The sequence below is a fragment of the Scyliorhinus canicula genome, chromosome 6 (assembly GCF_902713615.1).
Source record: "Scyliorhinus canicula chromosome 6, sScyCan1.1, whole genome shotgun sequence".
Classification (NCBI taxonomy): domain Eukaryota; kingdom Metazoa; phylum Chordata; class Chondrichthyes; order Carcharhiniformes; family Scyliorhinidae; genus Scyliorhinus; species Scyliorhinus canicula.
Window position 1 is genome coordinate 171,643,685 of NC_052151.1, and position 19,039 is coordinate 171,662,723.

Here is a 19,039-nt window from a genome sequence, read left to right on the forward strand (position 1 = left end):
CGGGTATTCGAGGTTCTTGACAAGAATAGTCCTGGGCTCAGCATTTGAAGCTTTTTTTTTAAATTCAGGAACGTGGGAATCATTGGTCAGGCCAGCATTTATTGCCCATCCCTAATTTCACTCGAGAAGGTGGTTAAGAGCTGCCTTCTTGAACCGCTAGTCCATGTGATGTGGGTACACCCATGGAGCTGTTAAACTCCTTACTCCACATGAACTTACAAATACAAAACAATAACTTACGTGGTAGCATATGGCCATAAAGTGAACTCTCTGCAGCTTACAAAATCAACTAACCATACCCAATTTAAACCTTGTCCACTGAGATAACAGAAAATCTATCACAGTTAAAAATGCTTCACTGGTGGTCATTGTTTCTTTTGCCAAGTTTTTTCTGACTGAAAAAATCTTGAAAAAATAAACACTGACGGACTGAATAAAGGAAAATTCCACGGTTATTTTATAAATAAATTAAGATCAGGAGGTTAACCAGGAAAGAGTAGGGACCTAAGTGGTAATGTGTGTGGAGCCGAAAGACATTGGTCAGGTATTAAATAAGTATTTTGCATGTGTTAATTATAGCGAAGGACGATTTAAATATAGAAAATTCTGATGGACAGAATTAACCTCCACATTTGGAGAGGCAAGGATTAATAGTCAACTTGGCTTTGTCAGGGGAGATCAGGTCTAATTTCTTTGATTGAATTTTGCGAGGTGGCTAGTTGCATCAATGAGGGCAGTGCAGTTGATGTAGTGTACGTGGACTTCAGGAAGGCTTTGCATGGGAAACTAGTTAAGAAGCTAAGAGCCCATGAGATCCAGCACAACTTGGCAAATTGTATCCAAAATTGGCCTAGTGGCAGGATGCAGAGGGTGATGGTCAAAAGTTGTATTTATGACTGGAAGCCTATGTCTAGTAGTGCACCATAGCGATCGGTGCTGGGTCTCTTGCTGTTGTATTGTGCATCAATGATCTAGATGTGGATGTACGATTTATGAGTTCACAGATGGTAGTGTGGTAAATAATTGTATGGTGAAGAGGGGAGGAAATCCTTACAATACAGGACATAGAAAATAAAAGCAGGAGGAGCCATTTGGCTCTTCGAGCCTGCTCCGCCATTCATTATGATCGTGGCTGATCATTAAGTTTAATACCCTGATCCAGCCTGCCCCCCTCCTCCGAAGATCCTTCCTCAGATAAGGACACCAAAATGCACACAATACTCCAGGTGTGGCCTCCCCAATGCCCTTTACAATTACAGTAAATCATCGATTTAGAAGTAATAGATGTGCTGGTCAGATGGACAGAACAGTGGAAAATGTAAAAAGTGTGAAGGGATGCATTTTGGGATTATTAACAAGGCAAGGGAATACACAAAGTACATCTGAGCGGACTGCCATTCAAAAGGCCAGAAAGATTTTGAGCTCAAGTCCAAAGATCCCTGGAGGCAGAAGGAGAGGCAGATAAGGTGGTTAAGGTGACATTTGGGATTATTAACAGAGGCACAGAATACAAGAGAAAGGAGGTTATGATGGAGCTTTACAAAACACTTGTTAGGCCACAGTAGAGTACTATGTGCAGTTCTGGTTGTCACACTATAAGAAGGATGTGACTGTACTAGACAGAGTGCAGAATAGATTCACCAGGACGTTGCCTGGGACGGAGAATTTTAGCTGTGAAGAGAGGCGGTTAACCGGAGTTTGTTTTCCTTGGAGCAAAGAAGGTTGAAGGAGGGCCTGAATGGACGGTTCAGTAGCACAGTGGTTAGCACTGTTGCTTCACAGCCTTCAGGACCCGGGTTTGATTCCCGGCTTGGGTCACTGTCTGTATGGTGTCTGCACATTCTCCTCGTGTCTGTGTGGGTTTCCTCAAGGTGCTACGGTTTCTTCCCACAAGACCCGAAAGACGTGCTTGTTAGGTGACTTGGACATTCCGAATTCTCCCTCAGTATACCAAATAGGTGGCAGAATTTGGTAACTGTGAGCAGCACGGTGGTGCACTGGTTAGCACTGCTGCCTCACAACAATGCATCCCAGGTTCGATCCCAGCTTTGGGTCACTGTGTGTGGAATTTGCACATTCTCCCTGTATTTGCATGGGTTTCCACCCCACAACCCAAAGATGTGCATGGTAGGTGGATTGGCCATGCTAAATCTGCCCTTAATTGGAAAAATGAATTTGGTACTCCAAATTTATTTAAAAATAAATAAATAAATAAGAATGTGGCAACCAGGAGATTTTCACAGTAACCTCATTGCAGTGTTAATGTAAGCCTACTTGTGACACTAATAAAGATTAGTGAGGTGTACAAAATTATGAAGAAATTAGGGTAGATAGAAATAAACTCATTCCCCTCAGTAGAGGGGTCAAAAACCTAACAAAGCAGCTGAAGGGGGCATAGATTGAAAGTCAGGGACAGGCAATTTAAGGAGAATCTTCAAACCATGGTGGGAAGCTGGAACCCACTGCCTCAAAGGGGAGGGAGAAACCCTCAACATTAAGAAGCATTTAGAGGATTAAAATGCCAGAGTATACAAGGCTACGAACCAAGTGCTGGAAAATGGGATTAGAATGGATAGGTGTTTGATGGCTAGTACAGACATGTTGGGCAAAATGGCCTCTTTCTATGCTGTATATCTGACTTTAAATATGGCTAAACACCCATGCATCTAAGAAAATGGCCTTTTCATTTCCTCAACAACTGAACCAATGGAGATCTCTATAAATTTGAACTTTTCCAACGTTTCAGTAATCAACAACAATGGTATTGGCAGATAATTATAAACTAGAGCAAATTAGTCCAACTTCGAAAGTTTCAGTGGTCAAGACTTGTGTGGACATAAAAGGGAAATCCAGTTTGACGGACTGGATTCAAATTAAAACAGATTAGAAACTGTATTGCAATTCGACTGTATTGGACCAGAGATAGGGGCCTCACGGTAGCATGGTGGTTAGCATCAATGCTTCACAGCTCCAGTGGTCCCAGGTTCGATTCCCGGCTGGGTCACTGTCTGTGTGGAGTCTGCACGTCCTCCCCGTGTGTGCGTGGGTTTCCTCCGGGTGCTCCGGTTTCCTCCCACAGTCCAAAGATGTGCGGGTTAGGTGGATTGGCCGTGCTAAATTGCCCGTAGTGTAAGGTTAATGGGGGGATTGTTGGGTTACGGGTATACGGGTTACGTGGGTTTAAGTAGGGTGATCATTGCTCGGCACAACATTGAGGGCCGAAGGGCCTGTTCTGTGCTGTACTGTTCTATATCAAATCGCAGTCGACCCAAGATATCAAGTGTCAGTTGAACAAGAAAAAGTGAGCGACCTTCGTTTAAAAAATCTAAATACAAAAATACTACTGTGTAACATTAGTGGCTGCATTGTTTTCCTATAATTAACAATGCCTGCTTTGGCAGAAGGATTATGTAACTGGGCAGGAATTGTAGGACTCACAATTCAGTCCAACAGAGCAGCTGAGGGGTCAGTATTGTGAACATGAAGAAATTAATGTCTCATTGTTTGTCTCGTGTGCACATCTATTCGGACTTGGTCCACACTATAAAAAGCATGCACAAGAAAAGCACTGGTTAACTGGCATGTTGTTGAATGCACCAGTCTTGGTCTTGCATACCAATATGAATTGCACTTGGCTTAACATACCAAAATATGCATTCAATTCAGAATCAATTTCTGTTCCCATCAAGACCATTCCCATGACCATTGTCATGGATCGTAATAGTGACCCTTATGAACATTCTCAACATGGATTGCATTCCTAAATTAGTCAAGAGAAGAAACCCAGGCTATTTTTACCATACATCAAACTAGGATTGACTGATATCAATTAACTTAACACAAACTTGGGATCCCAACTTAGAAACTCTGAATCAGTTACTTACTAGGTGAACTGAAGTGTTCATGACCTGCGGAGTAGGGTTGAGATTTCTCAAACTCATTTCACATAGAAGGCTTCCAACAACCCGTTTTCATTTGATCTCCTGCAATGGTTTCTTCAGTCATTGCCACACAATTAACTCTGAAATCTGCCACAAGTCCATCCTGGAGCCCCTTCAGTTTCTCATCTCAGGCTTCCAATAAGTGACATCAACTGAAAAGTGCAACATCAAATCTGTGCTGACAACATCCAGCTCTAACTCACCACCAATTCTCTCCAAGTCCTCCACTTCTGCTGATTGTCACACTGCTTATTTGACATAAAATATTGGATTAGAAATATCCTTCAGTCCTGCCACAAATTCCATTTGTTAGTCGTCAAATCCATGGAACTTCCTTAGCCACTGACTTGAGACTGAACCAGAATTTTTGGAAATCTGCCCTATTTGACCACAAGCCAAGCTTCCCACTCCATATTGTAGCCACCTGGGGTGGCCACGGCCCGATTCCAAAATGGATACTCGCAAAGAGTGCAGGGAAAAATGGACAGCACTAGAAAACAAGCAGGTGCAAGGTTTCCTGTGTATTAAGACTTGCAGAACCCAGACAGAACTGAAACCAATAGCCATTAGCATAGTAATGAGCTATCTCCGGGGACAAAAAGAAACATGGAAACAATCGAGACCAGGACAGACTCCCCGGTGCCAGTGGAAGCTAAAACAAAGGCAGGCCAACGGTTACATAGGGCCCGCCCAACGATCAGGGAACAACCCCGGTATTGGAGAAAATCAATACGAACGATTGGGACATGGTCCAATTAATTGGGACCAAGTCCGGGGTCCGCCCAGAAGGGCGCGAAACCCCTGGGGACTATAAAACAGAGTCCCCAAGTTCAGTTCGCTCTCTTGGTAGCTCTTGGAAGAACTCTTACCTTGGCATTTGACTCTCAGCGACGAGAGACCGCTAAGCACCAGCCAAGTAAGTCTAAGGTCAACGCACACTACGAGATAGGCGCTCCTAGCTACTATCCTATCCCAGTTCAAAGCCAGCAGTATCAGAACCGGAAAACGGCCATTTTTCCTCTGACTGAGTGGGCCACTCGAAGCTAAGTATAGGCTTTAGTAGTAGTTGTAGTTTAGCGAGTAGAGTTTATGGATGAGTAATAATTGACTGTGTGTAAATAAATGTGTATTGATTTCAAACTTACTAACTGGTGTATTGAGTTATTGATCAGTATTCGGCTTTGAACCCTGTGGTGGTATCAGAAAGATACCTGACGACTCTTGAGCAAAGGTAATTAAAACAGAGCAAATCCTTTCATGGCCTTGCCCTGCCTCAACTCAGCCTTAAAAATATTAAATCTTCCTGCCTCGATTGGTCTCAGGAGAATAGTCCATCTTCTCTCCTTTAAGCGCTTTAAAAAACAGTTTTTGCAACCAAGCTCTTGATCACCTGTCCTGATATTTCATGTGGCTCAGTGTCAATTTGTGAAATAACACTCATGAAATGCTTGGCAAGTTTTCCTGCATTAAAAGGAACTATATAAAGTGCAGCTTATTATTGTGGTTAAGTGGCTTCAAATCCCATATGTTAGAGGCACAAGGTATAGTAACCCACCATGTTTTGTACGTCCTCAAAGCTTTTGGCACAGAGCTTTGGATTATCTCTGTGCTATTTACACAGTGGTATTTAATTCAGCTTAAACTAACAGTTACTACTACTGCACATATTATGCAAATGCTACATTTGGTCTGCAATTATGATGACTGCTTTTACTGAGGGAGTGCTGCACAAAATAAATTATATACGTTTTATTAGTTACTTTAGTTTGTTTCTTCAGTGAACTTTTACAGGAACTATTAACATTTCCTACTCAAGTTGTGCAAAATTTCAGATATTCAGCATTTTAAACATTTACCCCGCCCCCAGACAGTCACAGTTTTTACAATTGTATTTAATGTGCATTATGACCAAATTTGGTAATAAGGAGACATTATGAAACCCTGTATTACCTGTCTTTCATCAGCTGGTAGAGATTTTCCTTCATATATTCAAACACAAAATAGAGATGATCATTTTCTCTCACAACTTCTTTCAGCTTGATTACGTTTGCATGGTTTAACTTCTTGAGTGACTAGAATGATAAGATTTAAGCAAAGTGAGCGTTTAAATTCTACTTGGGGTGTAATGACATCTACCATAACAAATTAGGAAGCGAAGAGGAAGGCAAGCAGTTAGGATTCAAGTACGATTGAAGACATGGGGGCTCTGATGATTTTAATATCAGGCCTTATTTACATAATCGTGTGCAAACTGCTCCCTACCAACTGGCCAGACAGAGCAGAAGACAGTAAGTCAGGGATCCAAGAGGATAGCTCCGTAAATCAATTTGGAGCAGAAAGTAGGAAGGTTTCTGGTTGTGGGAGGGGGGTGGTGGACATCAGCAACAACTGAACCACAATCAAGAGAAAAAGCAGTATCTTTCATGGCAACAAACAGAGCTGACAGACTTCCAGGCGAGGCCTTTGTGAATACTCCTGCTCCCAGTGGGCCTTGAGGGGGTTAAAAACAGGCCAAGAAGCCACGCTTACCTGGGGCTCTTCTGCCCAACACCACCATGGAAGCTTCCCAGACTCAAAATTTAATATTGTGCTACTATTACGATCCCAGACCAGACCACATCATGGCTGGAATATTGGACCGAAACCCCAAACTTTTAGTTTATTTGAAAGGCTGCATGGAATCATTTGTTCCAGGAGTTATGGCATGAAAGAAATAGGTGTTGGTATTTTTAAAACAAAAAAGCACTTCATTTTGGATACAAAATTATTTTTTTTAGTTTCATACCCGAAAAGAACAGCTTACAATTGCACCTTAAACACTACTACTCGATTTCCCATTAAACAATAAAAGAAACATACAGCTTTAAATCTATCTTACTGTGGGAGAATTGTGGACTCAGCATCAGGCAGATCAAAATTCATCTCCTGTCTCAAGTTTCTCCAAAAACTCCCCGCTCTAAAGCTCCTCAAAATGTCTCGTTGCATTCCTTGGCTCCACCCAGCAATAACCTCATCTCCCCAAGCTAAAAACAAATTATCTCTGCAGGTTGCAAAGCACATTAACTCCCCCAGGTACTTTCTCAGTCAACCACAGTCTATTAGTCCAAACTGAAAAACACATTCCATTGCAGCCAAACACATTTAACCCTAAGCTTTTAACCCTTAAGCTGTCCAATACTTAGAACCAAACATTCCTAAAGTATTCCAATCGCTGCATGTACTAATGATACCAACAGCAACTTTTGATCGTTAAGTAGCCCACTGTTAACCTTCTGCAGATGTCAGACAGCTTGATTTGAGATCTTAAAAAGTTTAAATGGTCAGAAAATCCAGATATCAATAGTTTTAAGCTTAATAAATTTTTCCGCTCAACAAGCCTATTCAAAATTTGGCTAAAAGACTGGGCTCATGAACCGTTATTTGGATATTTAAGTAAGGGGAGAACAAACTAAGTTAGTTACAATCAGTTCTACTGTGCAGTTTTATTTTCCCCACAATTAAGTTTCAACAGTAAATTGCAGTTGCACAATGCAGCTATGACGGCTGTGTTAAGAAGGTATCATGTGTGCTGCAACTGGAGGGTTGGTAAAAAGGCAAAAATTCAATTTCCATGGTATATGGTTACATATTCATACCAGTTCAAATGTAAAACCAATGCAAGGTGAACATCCTATGAGAGTCCTTCCTGTTTATTTCCTTTGTTCCCATTTTCTTTTATTTTTGATCAGTGGACCCATAATCAGAAAGAAGAGGATAAGAGCTGAGGTAGCCTGCTTGTCCAGACAGTGCATTCCTGGGTTTTGTATTTTGGAGAGGAGAACCAGGCCATCAGTGCAGAGTGCATCTTAGTAACCAGCTCTGGAGGAAGTGGGTTTGATTGGCTAACAGGCAACCTGTGTGTTGGCCAGGGACAGTGTGCTGCCTGACACCAGTCAGTGATTGGTTATTGCGTGATGCCTTGAGAGTTGGGAAGAAAGGTTTAGACCACAGGAAATAGAAACAGTAGGTCGTTGGGCCCCTTGAGCCTGCTCCACAATTCAAGAGCATCATGGTTGATCCGACATTCCTCACGTCCACGTTCTTACCTTTTCCCCCCATAACCCTTGATTCCCACACTGATCAAGAATCTGCCCATCTCAGCCTTAAAATATACACAATGGCTCTGCCCCAACACAGCTCCCTGTGGCAAGCAGTTCCAAACACTCAACGTTCAGAATAAATTCCTCCTCTCAATCGTAAATTAGCACCTCTTTAATCGGAGACTATGCCCTCTGGTCCTAGACTCTCCCATGAAGGGAAACATACTCTCGGCATTTACCCTGTATTATGATCCCGGATCAGACCCCGGCAGTTGCAAGGATAATGAACAGAAACCCCAATATTTTATTTAATTTGTCAGATTGAGGAAAGGATACTTTGCACCAAGAGTGATTCCACACACAAATAAGGAATACAAATTTCAGTACCAACACAGTATTCGTCTCACTTTAGCATCACACAAGAAAACAGCTTACAATTATCAGTGAAACAAAGCGAACAATAAAATTAAACACTTCATCTCCAATCAGGCAAACCCACCTCAGGTCAAAACCCACTTTTATATGCTGTTAGTAGACCCAGGAATACTTGCTTTGTAGAGACGTTTTGGATAAACAGCTCGAGAGAGTGAGAACCTTCAGGAAAGAATCTGTAGATCCTTGTCTGTCAGACTACAGTTTAACCTGACAACCTATTCTGTTCACATCCCAATCCAAAAGCAGTCTTTTTCAGAAAAAGTTAGTTTTTTTTAAAAATAATTTTTATTGAAATTTTTCGATACAAACATTTACCCCTATTACATTTTAAATTATAACACCACAAGTCCCCCCTGGAAAAACCTCCCCCCGCCCTCCCCCGCGCGCACCCCCCCACCCTCCCTCCCCCCCCACCCTCCCTCCCCCCCCACCCTCCCTCCCCCCCCACCCTCCCTCCCCCCCCACCCTCCCTCCCCCCCCACCCTCCCTCCCCCCCCACCCTCCCTCCCCCCCCCCCCCTCCCCCTCCCCCCCCCCTCCGCGCTATCAGTCTAGCAACCAAACCGTTTTTTCCCTTTCTGCCGATGGCCTCGGGCAGTCCTTGCCCGCGACCCCCCGCTGACGTGCTCCCTTCGTTGCTATTCCCCCCCCCTTTTCTCCCCGGGTTGCTGCTGTTTCGGCCTCCGGTTCCTATCTCTGATCCAGAAAGTCAAGGAAGGGCTGCCACCGCCGGAAGAACCCCTGTACCGACCCTCTCAAGGCGAATTTGATTCTTTCCAATTGGATGAAGCTTGCCATGTCGTTTAACCAGGTGTTAACGCTTGGTGGCCTTGTGTCCCTCCACTGAATCAGGATCCTTCTCCGAGCTACCAAGGACGCAAAGGCCAATATTCCGGCCTCCCTTGCCTCCTGTACTCCTGGCTCCACCCCAACCCCAAAAATCGCTAGCCCCCACCCTGGTTTGACCCTGGTTCCCACCACTCTCGATACCGTCCCCGCCACCCCCTCCCAGAACTCTTCCAGTGCCGGACACATCCAGAACATATGTACATGGTTCGCAGGGCTTCCCGAACACCTAACACACCTGTCCTCCCCCCCGAAGAACCGACTCATCCTAGTCCCCGTCATATGGGCTCTGTGCAGCACCTTAAATTGGATGAGGCCCAACCTTGCGCACGACGACGACGAATTGACCCTCTCTAGGGCATCCGCCCATGTCCCATCTTCTATCTGCTCTCCCAGCTCCGCTTCCCACTTGTCTTTCAGCTCCTCTATCGGTACCTCCTCCACCTCCTGCATTATTTTGTAGATGTCCGAGACCTTCCCTTCTCCGACCCAGGCCCCTGACAGCACCCTATCACTCGCCCCTCCATCGGGAAGCAAGGGGAATCCTTCCACCTGTCGTCTGGCAAATGCCTTCACCTGCAGGTATCTAAACGTGTTCCCCGGGGGGAGCTCAAATTTCTCCTCCAGCTCTCCCAGGCTCGCAAACCTCCCCTCTATGAACATGTCCCTCAGTTGCCTGATGCCCGCCCTGTGCCAGCTCTGGAATCCCCCGCCAGTGTTCCCCGGGACAAATCTGTGGTTCCCTCTCAGTGGCGCCGCCATCAGACCCCCCCACTTCCCCCCTGTGTCGCCTCCACTGCCCCCAGATTTTAAGGGTGGCCGCCACTACCGGACTCGTGGTATACCTTGTGGGGGGGAGCGGCCATGGTGCCGTTACTAGCGCCCCCAGGCTTGTATTGCCGCAGGACGCCCTCTCCATACGTTTCCAAGCTGCCCCCTCCCCCTCCATCACCCACTTGCGCACCATCGATGCGTTCGCCGCCCAGTAGTATCCGGAAAGATTGGGTAGCGCTAATCCTCCACTGTCCCTACTCCGTTCCAAGACAGAAAAAGTTAGTTATTGACAGACTGAAAACCTGATTGAAGTCTGGCTTCTCCCATTAGCTACATAATCTCTTTCCCACTAACTGGGTTATGACCATCTGACTGAGGCGAAACACAATGCATGTAAATAATCGTTATTGTCACAAGTAGGCTTACATTAACACTGCATTAATGGTTACCATGGAAATCCCCTAGTCGGCACATTCCGGTGCCTGTTCGTGTTCAGGAGGGAGAATTCAGAATGTCCAAATTACCCAACAGCAGTTACTAGGGGCTGTTTAGCACAAGGCTAAATCCCTGGCTTTGAAAGCAGACCAAGGTAGGCCAGCAGAACGGTTCGATTCCCGTAACAGCCTCCCCGAACAGGCGGCGGAATATGGCGACTAGGGACTTTTCACAGTAACTTCATTTGAAGCCTACTCGGGACCCTGGAGCTGTGAAGCAACAGTGCTAACCACTGTGCTACTGTGCCGCCCCAAAAGTGATGTATTCCCAGGTTGGGCCCGCAAGTCCACCCGTACCTAAATTTTAATCGTGTTGCAACTCCGGGTCAAATGGGCTGGAATTGAGCACACACTAGCCCAGGGTGTCATGATAATGCTCTAGACCAATAAAAACTTTGAAAAACAAACTTGGTATGAAGCGATTACAATTTCACTTCCGACTCACAGCACTCATCCAAAATGGTATCTTTAGTGCTACCAGAGCTTATTACTTGTATTTAAATGCCTCCTTTTGTCTTGGCCCCCTCAATCCAATTCATTGTTGATTGGTGTTCACATTCGCTGAATATACCCTCTGCTTCTTTTGCTCGAAGGTATTTGTCAGTTTCCTGCTTGCCCTACTAATGGCTGTTGCACTTCAGTTAATATGGCCACCCAGCTGAAATTCCCTGATCGAGCCCCTCCACCTGGTCACCACTTTGCTGGTGTACAAAAGGGCCAATTTCTTTCACAATTCAATATTTGACCCAGGTCCATCACTTGACTTTTCCATCAACGTAGCACCTCTAAGTGAAGAAATGCAAGTTGCTTTGCCATTTCTGTGCAAGGAATGAAATTCTAGAATTTGCTGTACCATAGGATGCCTAAATCACATACTACAATGTTGATCAAGGCTCTCCAATCCAATTACATGGAACACCCAATCCAAATGTTTCCAGCATCCAGAGTATTTGTTGCTTTTCGCAAATGCCATAACGTTGGCAAGAGGGAGAGAAAAGCCTCAAAAAGATGTTAAAAGAGATTAAACAAACTCCTGGTGCTCTTAAACAGACCTTTAACATTAGCAGTAGTATTATTACAACGGTAAGTGAGACTGGTGGGTTCCCTGATAAACAACTGAAGTGACTGAAAAGGAGAAAGTGTTTGAAAACAACAGAAACAAATTATTGCAGGTAAGACAAGCCTTGGTAACAAAAGTGGAATACCTTGACTTCGCGGAGATTCATGCATTCATCCCAAGAATAGAACTTCCTCTTCATTCTATGAAATAAAACAGTAAATTGAACATGGGGCAGCTATGTTGTACTTTGTTTTGTTATAAAAACGAAACATATTTGTTTATTATAACAGGAAGCACTGCCGACATTAACACCATTAAAAAGAGCCTGGTATATAATGGCCCTTTGAGTTTTTTTTTGAAAAAGAGAACTTGTAACATATAAAGCCAAAAATATTTCACCACAGTTCTTGGAAGACAGATGAAAATAAATTCCCAAAAATTGGCCTTGGTTTTCTCAAGGGTCGTTCAATTTGGCAACATCTAATTGCCAATTTTTTTTCTTTCAAACCAATTAAAGCTAGGGCAGCAAGAGGTTGAAGGAACTGTAAATGCATGTTCTCACCTGTGCATTTTTTCAGTCACTGTGCTTCACCAAAAAAGGTTAGTGTTTTAGTGTGACGAGTGGGCGTGTGTTTGGGAGAAGAATAGTTGGAAGAAAGAGAACAGAACCTGACTTCAGCATGCCATTTTACTTTGAAATTGCTTTCTAATACAACAATGTTAGAGGGTAGCAAGATGGTATATGCGCCGACTGATCGGAAGTTCCTGTTGAAATTATTTGGTTATACAAACAAGGGGCTGTGTGCAAGTCTGTGACACAATTGTGTACCTTTTATTGGCTGGCTGAATAATGGTTTTGTTAAGGAGTTGGAACAAGGCACTTAACCAATCTCTAAGAATGTAATTGAACCACAATTACAGCATCACTGCATAATAGTTTTGCTATAACACTGCAGGTAGTCTTCAAACATGAGCCAAATAAAAAGGAAACCAGTATATATGGAAGTACAATTTGCAGTGCAACATAACCAATCTTCAAAGAGGGACATACCTTTGAAAACTAGGTGAGTTAATGGCAGGCGTACTTACACAAATTTTTTAAATTACTTACTTTTTAATGGCAACTAGCTCTCCTGAATCTATACTTCTTCCCATGAGAACAGAGCCATATGTTCCATCCCCAAGTTGTTTCATGGTGGTGTAACGATTCATGCCAATGTAGAGATTCTGCACTTGCAGCAGAGTTTGAAATGTACCCAAGTTTCCTCGCTCAGTGGCAAGAAATTATTTAGACAGAACCTTCTGTTGGTGCAGCAACATATGTAGCCATTCGCATCTAGGTCTATACCAGTTACGACAGGCATATTTTGGAGAGGTTACCTGTAAATAGATTTAAAACGTTAGAGAGAGAAGAGATTTAAACAAAAACATTTCAATGACCATTGTAAAGTTTCTACTTAGGAGAACATTTATTCATTAAGGGCGCGTGTAATAGTTTTCCTGTAAAATTAACTGTACTGAAAATAATATAGTCTTGCCAGGGGCACTATCCTTTGAACACAACATTAAACCATGATCTTGTCTGCCTACTCAAGCAGGCTTCAAGATTTCCTGAACTGGAGAGCAAATAACTGGCCAACATTATTCCTTCCACCAATTTCTTTTTTAAATATAAATTTAGAGTACCAATTCTTTTTTTCCAATTAATGGGCAATTTAGCGTGGCCAATTCACCTACCCTGCACATCTTTTTGCGTTGCGAGGGTGAGACCCACGCAGACACAGGGTGAATGTACAAACTCCACACAAACCCCACCAGCGGCCGGGATCAAACCCTTCCAAGTTCAACTAATTCATCACACATGAAGTTTTCATATTTTTGAAGCACATGGCAAAGACTTACATTTATGTAGCCATTATTTTAATTAAAAATAAACTCCATTGTTAACAATTAATGTGCATGTCCAGCAAGCTCTTTACAATAAGGGAGGCTATGGGCAAGATGTTGTTTATGCGAGAAGGCAAATTGACCTTGAACTACTGGAATTTGCATCTCACCATATTTCCTCTCCCCCGAATGTGCTGCCCCATTTGTTCTTCAACAAAAATATGCATTGTGAAAGCAACATTTTTTCTCCAAGAATTGGCCTCTTAGGACTTTAAGTCACCACTTAGTCTCTCCTCCTGCCTGGAACCCATTTTCTTTCACCCATGCATGCAGCACTTAGGGACATTTCCTACCATTAAAATATGCTACATTTTGTCTTTCATGGAAGCCTGACCTTGCATGGTGTGGAGTAGTGTCCCTCAAGCTATATTACCAATTTTCTTTCTCTCTCTTGTTCTCTAATGGAGACAGATAGCCTCGGTCTTTTGTGAACAACTACGAAATACATATTCAAGACACTGACATTCACCTCTTCCTCCATTCCTCCTAATGATTACATTTTTATTCATGCCCAAGGCCAGTGTTGAATTTTGTAATCATCCATTTCTTTTGTCATTTTCAAAGTTGAAAACTCCATCTTCAATAGGATAACTCTCCCCTTTTGACTTCAAAATGGATTTTAGCAGGGAGGAAAATGTTGCATTAAATATTATGCATTAAATGCAAGTGGCATCCTTCACAGAAATAGTTGAATAAACTATCTATTTGGTCGTAGTGGGACAATTCCCTGCAGTGACTCTATTACTATTCAATTGGGAATCTCCCACAAAAGATCTATCCACGACCTCTCTTATTTTTCATCAAATGTTGCTCTCTGCGCATCCATAAACATGTCAGTTTCGGACAAGCTGGCAGCACCAGGCTATACTTCACAATTGTCTGATTTGTTTCACTGTGTGATTGTACGGGCAGAATTTTTTTCCAGTTAAATATTGGGAAGATCTGTCCTCTGATCACCAACTCCACTCCTCCCCCAGCAACTGCCTGAGGCAGAACCTTGGGTGTCATATCAAATATGGACTTGAGCTTCCAACTACATATCCATTCCACCAACAAGACTGCCAGCTTCCACCTCCCAAACATCATCGTTTTGCTGCTGGGCAAAGGTATTGCTCTCCTGATTGCAGGGTAGTAATTGGGAAGCCAAACATTTCAGTCTTTCAAATAGCTGCTGCCCATATGCTAATGAACTTTGTGTTAGTGTTGATCAGCAATCACATTAGTCTGGCACAGTTTCCATTTTTTAAATTCTCAGCCTGGTTTTCAAAGCCTTCTAGCCTGATGTGATCTTTGTCACCCTCCAATTTGGTCTGCTGCCTATATACTCAGTGCCCACGGACTGTTTACATGCATGGAGCCTGCCACATGTAGTTGGAGACTAGGGTAAGCAATAGTGTGGCTCTTCAAACAATCAGAATCTTTGAGGTACAACTTTAAACCAAGAAGCGTAAATTAGAATATACAATTTGTTGTAAAGTTTAAGCACAGAAATTAGTAAAATAGGATTGACGTCTTCAATTTAGTTTTGAAGACTGTTGAGCTCACATTAGTAAAATTTAATTTTCAACACCAGAGAGGTAGTTGGCCAGAACTTAGACAATCACATTTAGTTGTTTGGTAGTACATTTTGCTGAAATAAGCTTTTTAATTGCTGTCTGATCGCTTTAATGGTTGTAAATGCATAAAAAAGTTTAATTTTAATAACCTTCAATTCTCAGATCACCCTGGAATGGTAGACTGTCACAGAAATTTGTGCTACAGGTAAAGCTAGCCATTTCATACTTTACTATGCAATACGAGTGGTGTTGTCCACCAACAGGATGCTGTTGTCAAGCCAAAATAATATTTTGCCTATTACACCAATGAGTAATGTGGTATATGACTTTCAGTGACTGTGTGGTGACCAAGGTATAGGCCATGCATCCCAATGACTGGTGGACCTTAACAGCATATGAATTTGGCTGTTTGCAACAGGCAAAGCCCGGACTCAGCCAGCCTGTGCTTTCAAAACTCATAAGTGTCGAACATTAGATGTTTCTTCTGAACAATACTTACTGACTAACAAACTAACAACCAACATCTACGTGTGACTCACTTACACATGCTAGAAGCTACATATAGGACTCTGTTCTTTGCAAGCATCAAGTATATCTTATGATTTGCGCATTTTCCAACTAAACAGAAGCTTGGTTGGGGGCACCCAGTCCCTGATGAATTCCCCTTGACAATTTCTTCACCAGAGTTGACCTGCCTGATTGGAATTCAAAAAAAAAAGGTTGGTAATTAACTGTTCACTTGTGTATTGTTTTGGCAATGCCTTTAGCAGAATCTACTTGCCAATCAATCAGTACCTGCTTCTCAAGTAGTACTGTTCCCATTAAAATGTGACATTTTGGGCAGCACAGTGACTAGCATTGCTGCCTCACAGCGCCGTTGGTCCCAGGTTCGATCCCGGCTCTGGGTCACTGTCCGTGTGGAGTTTGCACTTTCTCCTGTGTTTGCATGGGTTTTGCCCCCACAACCCAAAGGTCTGCAGGGTAGGTAGATTGGCCATCCTAAATTGCCCCTTAATTGGAAAAAATTGTGTACTCTAATTTTTTTATTTTTTAAAAATGTGACATCTTTGTTCTGCCTTGATTTGCCCAAGACAAAATGCTTCACCAGCTTGTCTCTTTTTTGAGCAATACTTTTCTGCTGCAAATTTACTCACATGCCTGAATCGACCTTTTTCTGACATGATAAGGAGGTAGCCAGTGAATAAATGCAACAACTTCCGACCCTCCCATGAATTTCAATGCAGAGTTTGAGCTAACAGTGGAGCACAGCTCGAAGAGGAACATGGCAAATCGTACAGCAATTTCTGGATTTCTACATTAGCCTATGTACACCTGTCAAATTGGTGACTGAATTACTCCATTACAGCACTGTTAGCTTCACCTTAAACACAAAGTGCCTCACCATTAATCTTAACACAAAATACAGGCTACTATGCTCAAAAATGCAGAGGAACAGTTACTTCAATATATATTGGACGCTCTCCAACAGCATTTCATATGGAAAAAGTGTAATCTTCACGTTGATTGTGAAGGTGGGGATCATTGGAACAGGGCCCTTTGTTTGGTCTGTATCTATAATGAAACAGCCCATGTAAGCATGTTACACTATAATTCAAAGTACTTCTGCTTCTCTTGCCAACTTCTTCCTATTTTTTCCATTCAGAGTCAAGCTTGCTGGGAAAATGTGGCCCTCTGTAGTTCGCCTTGTCAACCTCACTTTATTCATCCAGGTTTTCTCCCATCATCTTGAGACCACTATGTTCCCGCCACTTTTACCTCCCCACCTCCTTTCCCTGTTAGCTCCGTCCCTCCCTCTCTCAATTCCATCCCTTAATCCTCCATCCACTGCTCCTCCGACTTGATCATTCAAATATCTGTGACACAGGCCAAATACACTTCTCCCAGTTTTCTTCCACCAATTTCTTCTCCTATACTCCCTTCTTACGGTTTCAAGAGTTTTCAAAGCTCACTTAATTTTAAAAAGCTGCTTTCCCATTTCTCATATACTAAAGATGTAGGCAGAGGAAGTAACTAGCCACCAAAATTACTTTTAAAAATTGAATAGCATGAGAAAAGTCCATCATTATTCCAAAGATACAAAAAAGATCATAAAGGGATTTTAGAGAGTTTCATGGAAAACCAAGTTCAATCAGGACATTGCCCTTGTCGAACAAACCTGTGGACCAACTTGGAAATTCTGGCAATTGAGACTGAAAAAGTAAATGCCACCCCCAAGACTTACTAGGAACAATATTCCTCTTTTCCATATTACCCCATGCATGGACAGGAATATAGTGTCTTACACAATCTCTTTAAAATCAATTAAATGAATACTGAAATGTAGTTATTGATGTAGAAAAATATGACAACCAAACTGCCCCACCTTTATGCATCTCATTGTCGTTTTATATTTAAGTGATGTCAGGTGACACCTTTCACATCGAGAATGGAGAAGGTTAATGTCTCATTCAGTGTAGAAGACCCTGAGTATTGTACTGGTGCCAGTGTAAACTGAGGTTAAGGTTATGGACTGGGCTTTGAATCAACAATCATCTGCCTCAGAAGTGAGTGTGCAATGAAAATAAATACTGAAGTGTGAATACTTAGCGAGCAATTAAACTATAAACATTTTAAATAACGTATTCAGCTAGTTCTCCTACCAAAGCATGCATTAAAGAAAATTGTCTGCATACCAAACAGCAAATGAATGTATAATGACTGGAGTGCCAACTGAGCATCATCTTCCCGACAACTGGCTCTGAAGTCAGTTCCAAATGAAGTTGTTTTCTGAACTATGAAACTCCTAAAAGATTTGTAAGCCAATTCTGCAATTCCAAGCACAGCATGATTCCACGTTGTTTTGTGTTTCCATGTGCTGCTATTCTAAATTAGTGTAAACAGCAGCTTTGAAGCATTTAGCAATAAACCACTGCTTTCAGGGAAAAGTATAGTGCAGGAAAGTTGAAACAAGCCATGAATAAGGCCCATATCATTGTACTCCACAAATAACACAAGCATACAAACAGGAGTCAATTATTCAGCACCTTGAGTCGGTCTGCCATTCAAATAGATCACTGCTGATTTCTATCTCAAACACGCGACTCAAAAGTCTCAGTTTCAAGATTTTCAAAACCTCTCTGCATCTCTACCATACCATCCTACAAGTACTTTTTAACCTTTATCCAACTTAATGGTACTGTCCTTGCTTGATCCATTCTGTCCTATATGAGCATAGCTGAAGCATGCCGAGCAAGCGTTTCTTCTATGCCTTTAAATAGTCACTTCTGGACTTGTCCAAAGATCTGCCCTCAACTTTTTGCACACCTATATGCACATCTAGTGACAACATCTGGCTTCAATTTTCACAGCTCTCCCTCGCCATCATTTCTCTGAACACAGACTACTGAATGTCCCATTTCAAACAAGCCACATTTCCCCCCACCCCACCCATGCTAAACAACAGGAATACAAGATACATGGTCTTCGGTGCCCACTACAAACTCCACCCTAACCCTCAACACCCTAACCCTCAACACAAACACCATCTTTCTCAACAACCACGGATTGAACCAGCAGCCAAGTGAAGTTGCTAGTCACAAACAGACTCCACTGAAAGGGCTCCATCCTTCCACCTTTGCAACATTGCTCACTGCCACCACTACCTCAGTCCATCTACTGCTGAAATCCTCACGCATGCCTTTGTCACTTCAACTTGACTTGTTCAACGATATGGTGTCCAGCCTCCCATCATCTATACACTCTATACAAGTTTAGCCAAAGCTCTTTCATTACCCAACCACTGGCCAAGTATTTTTTTGCCATCATCACTACCTTTGTGAGCCATCATTGCATGAGCTGCAGAACATCTCATCCTTGCACTCCCATTTTTAGTGAGACACAAAACCTAT

At 42.7% G+C, this 19,039-nt stretch overlaps 1 protein-coding gene across 4 annotated transcripts in view; it reads right to left on the reverse strand.

The window, feature by feature from the left end:
* The window catches only part of mak (male germ cell-associated kinase), a 74,850-nt gene that overhangs the window by 44,665 nt on the left and 11,146 nt on the right, over positions 1 to 19,039 (reverse strand). For 3 of the 4 annotated variants that reach the window (XM_038800438.1, XM_038800436.1, XM_038800437.1), the window contains 3 exons: positions 12,740 to 13,008; positions 11,774 to 11,828; positions 5,892 to 6,013 (listed from right to left, as the gene is read on the reverse strand). In XM_038800438.1, the coding sequence (XP_038656366.1) occupies positions 5,892 to 6,013; positions 11,774 to 11,828; positions 12,740 to 12,840 (278 nt within the window). In that variant the 5' untranslated portion in view covers positions 12,841 to 13,008. Of the gene's footprint in view, positions 1 to 5,891; positions 6,014 to 11,773; positions 11,829 to 12,739; positions 13,009 to 19,039 lie in introns of those variants that run through there. The other variant, XM_038800439.1, reaches the window with a different exon arrangement.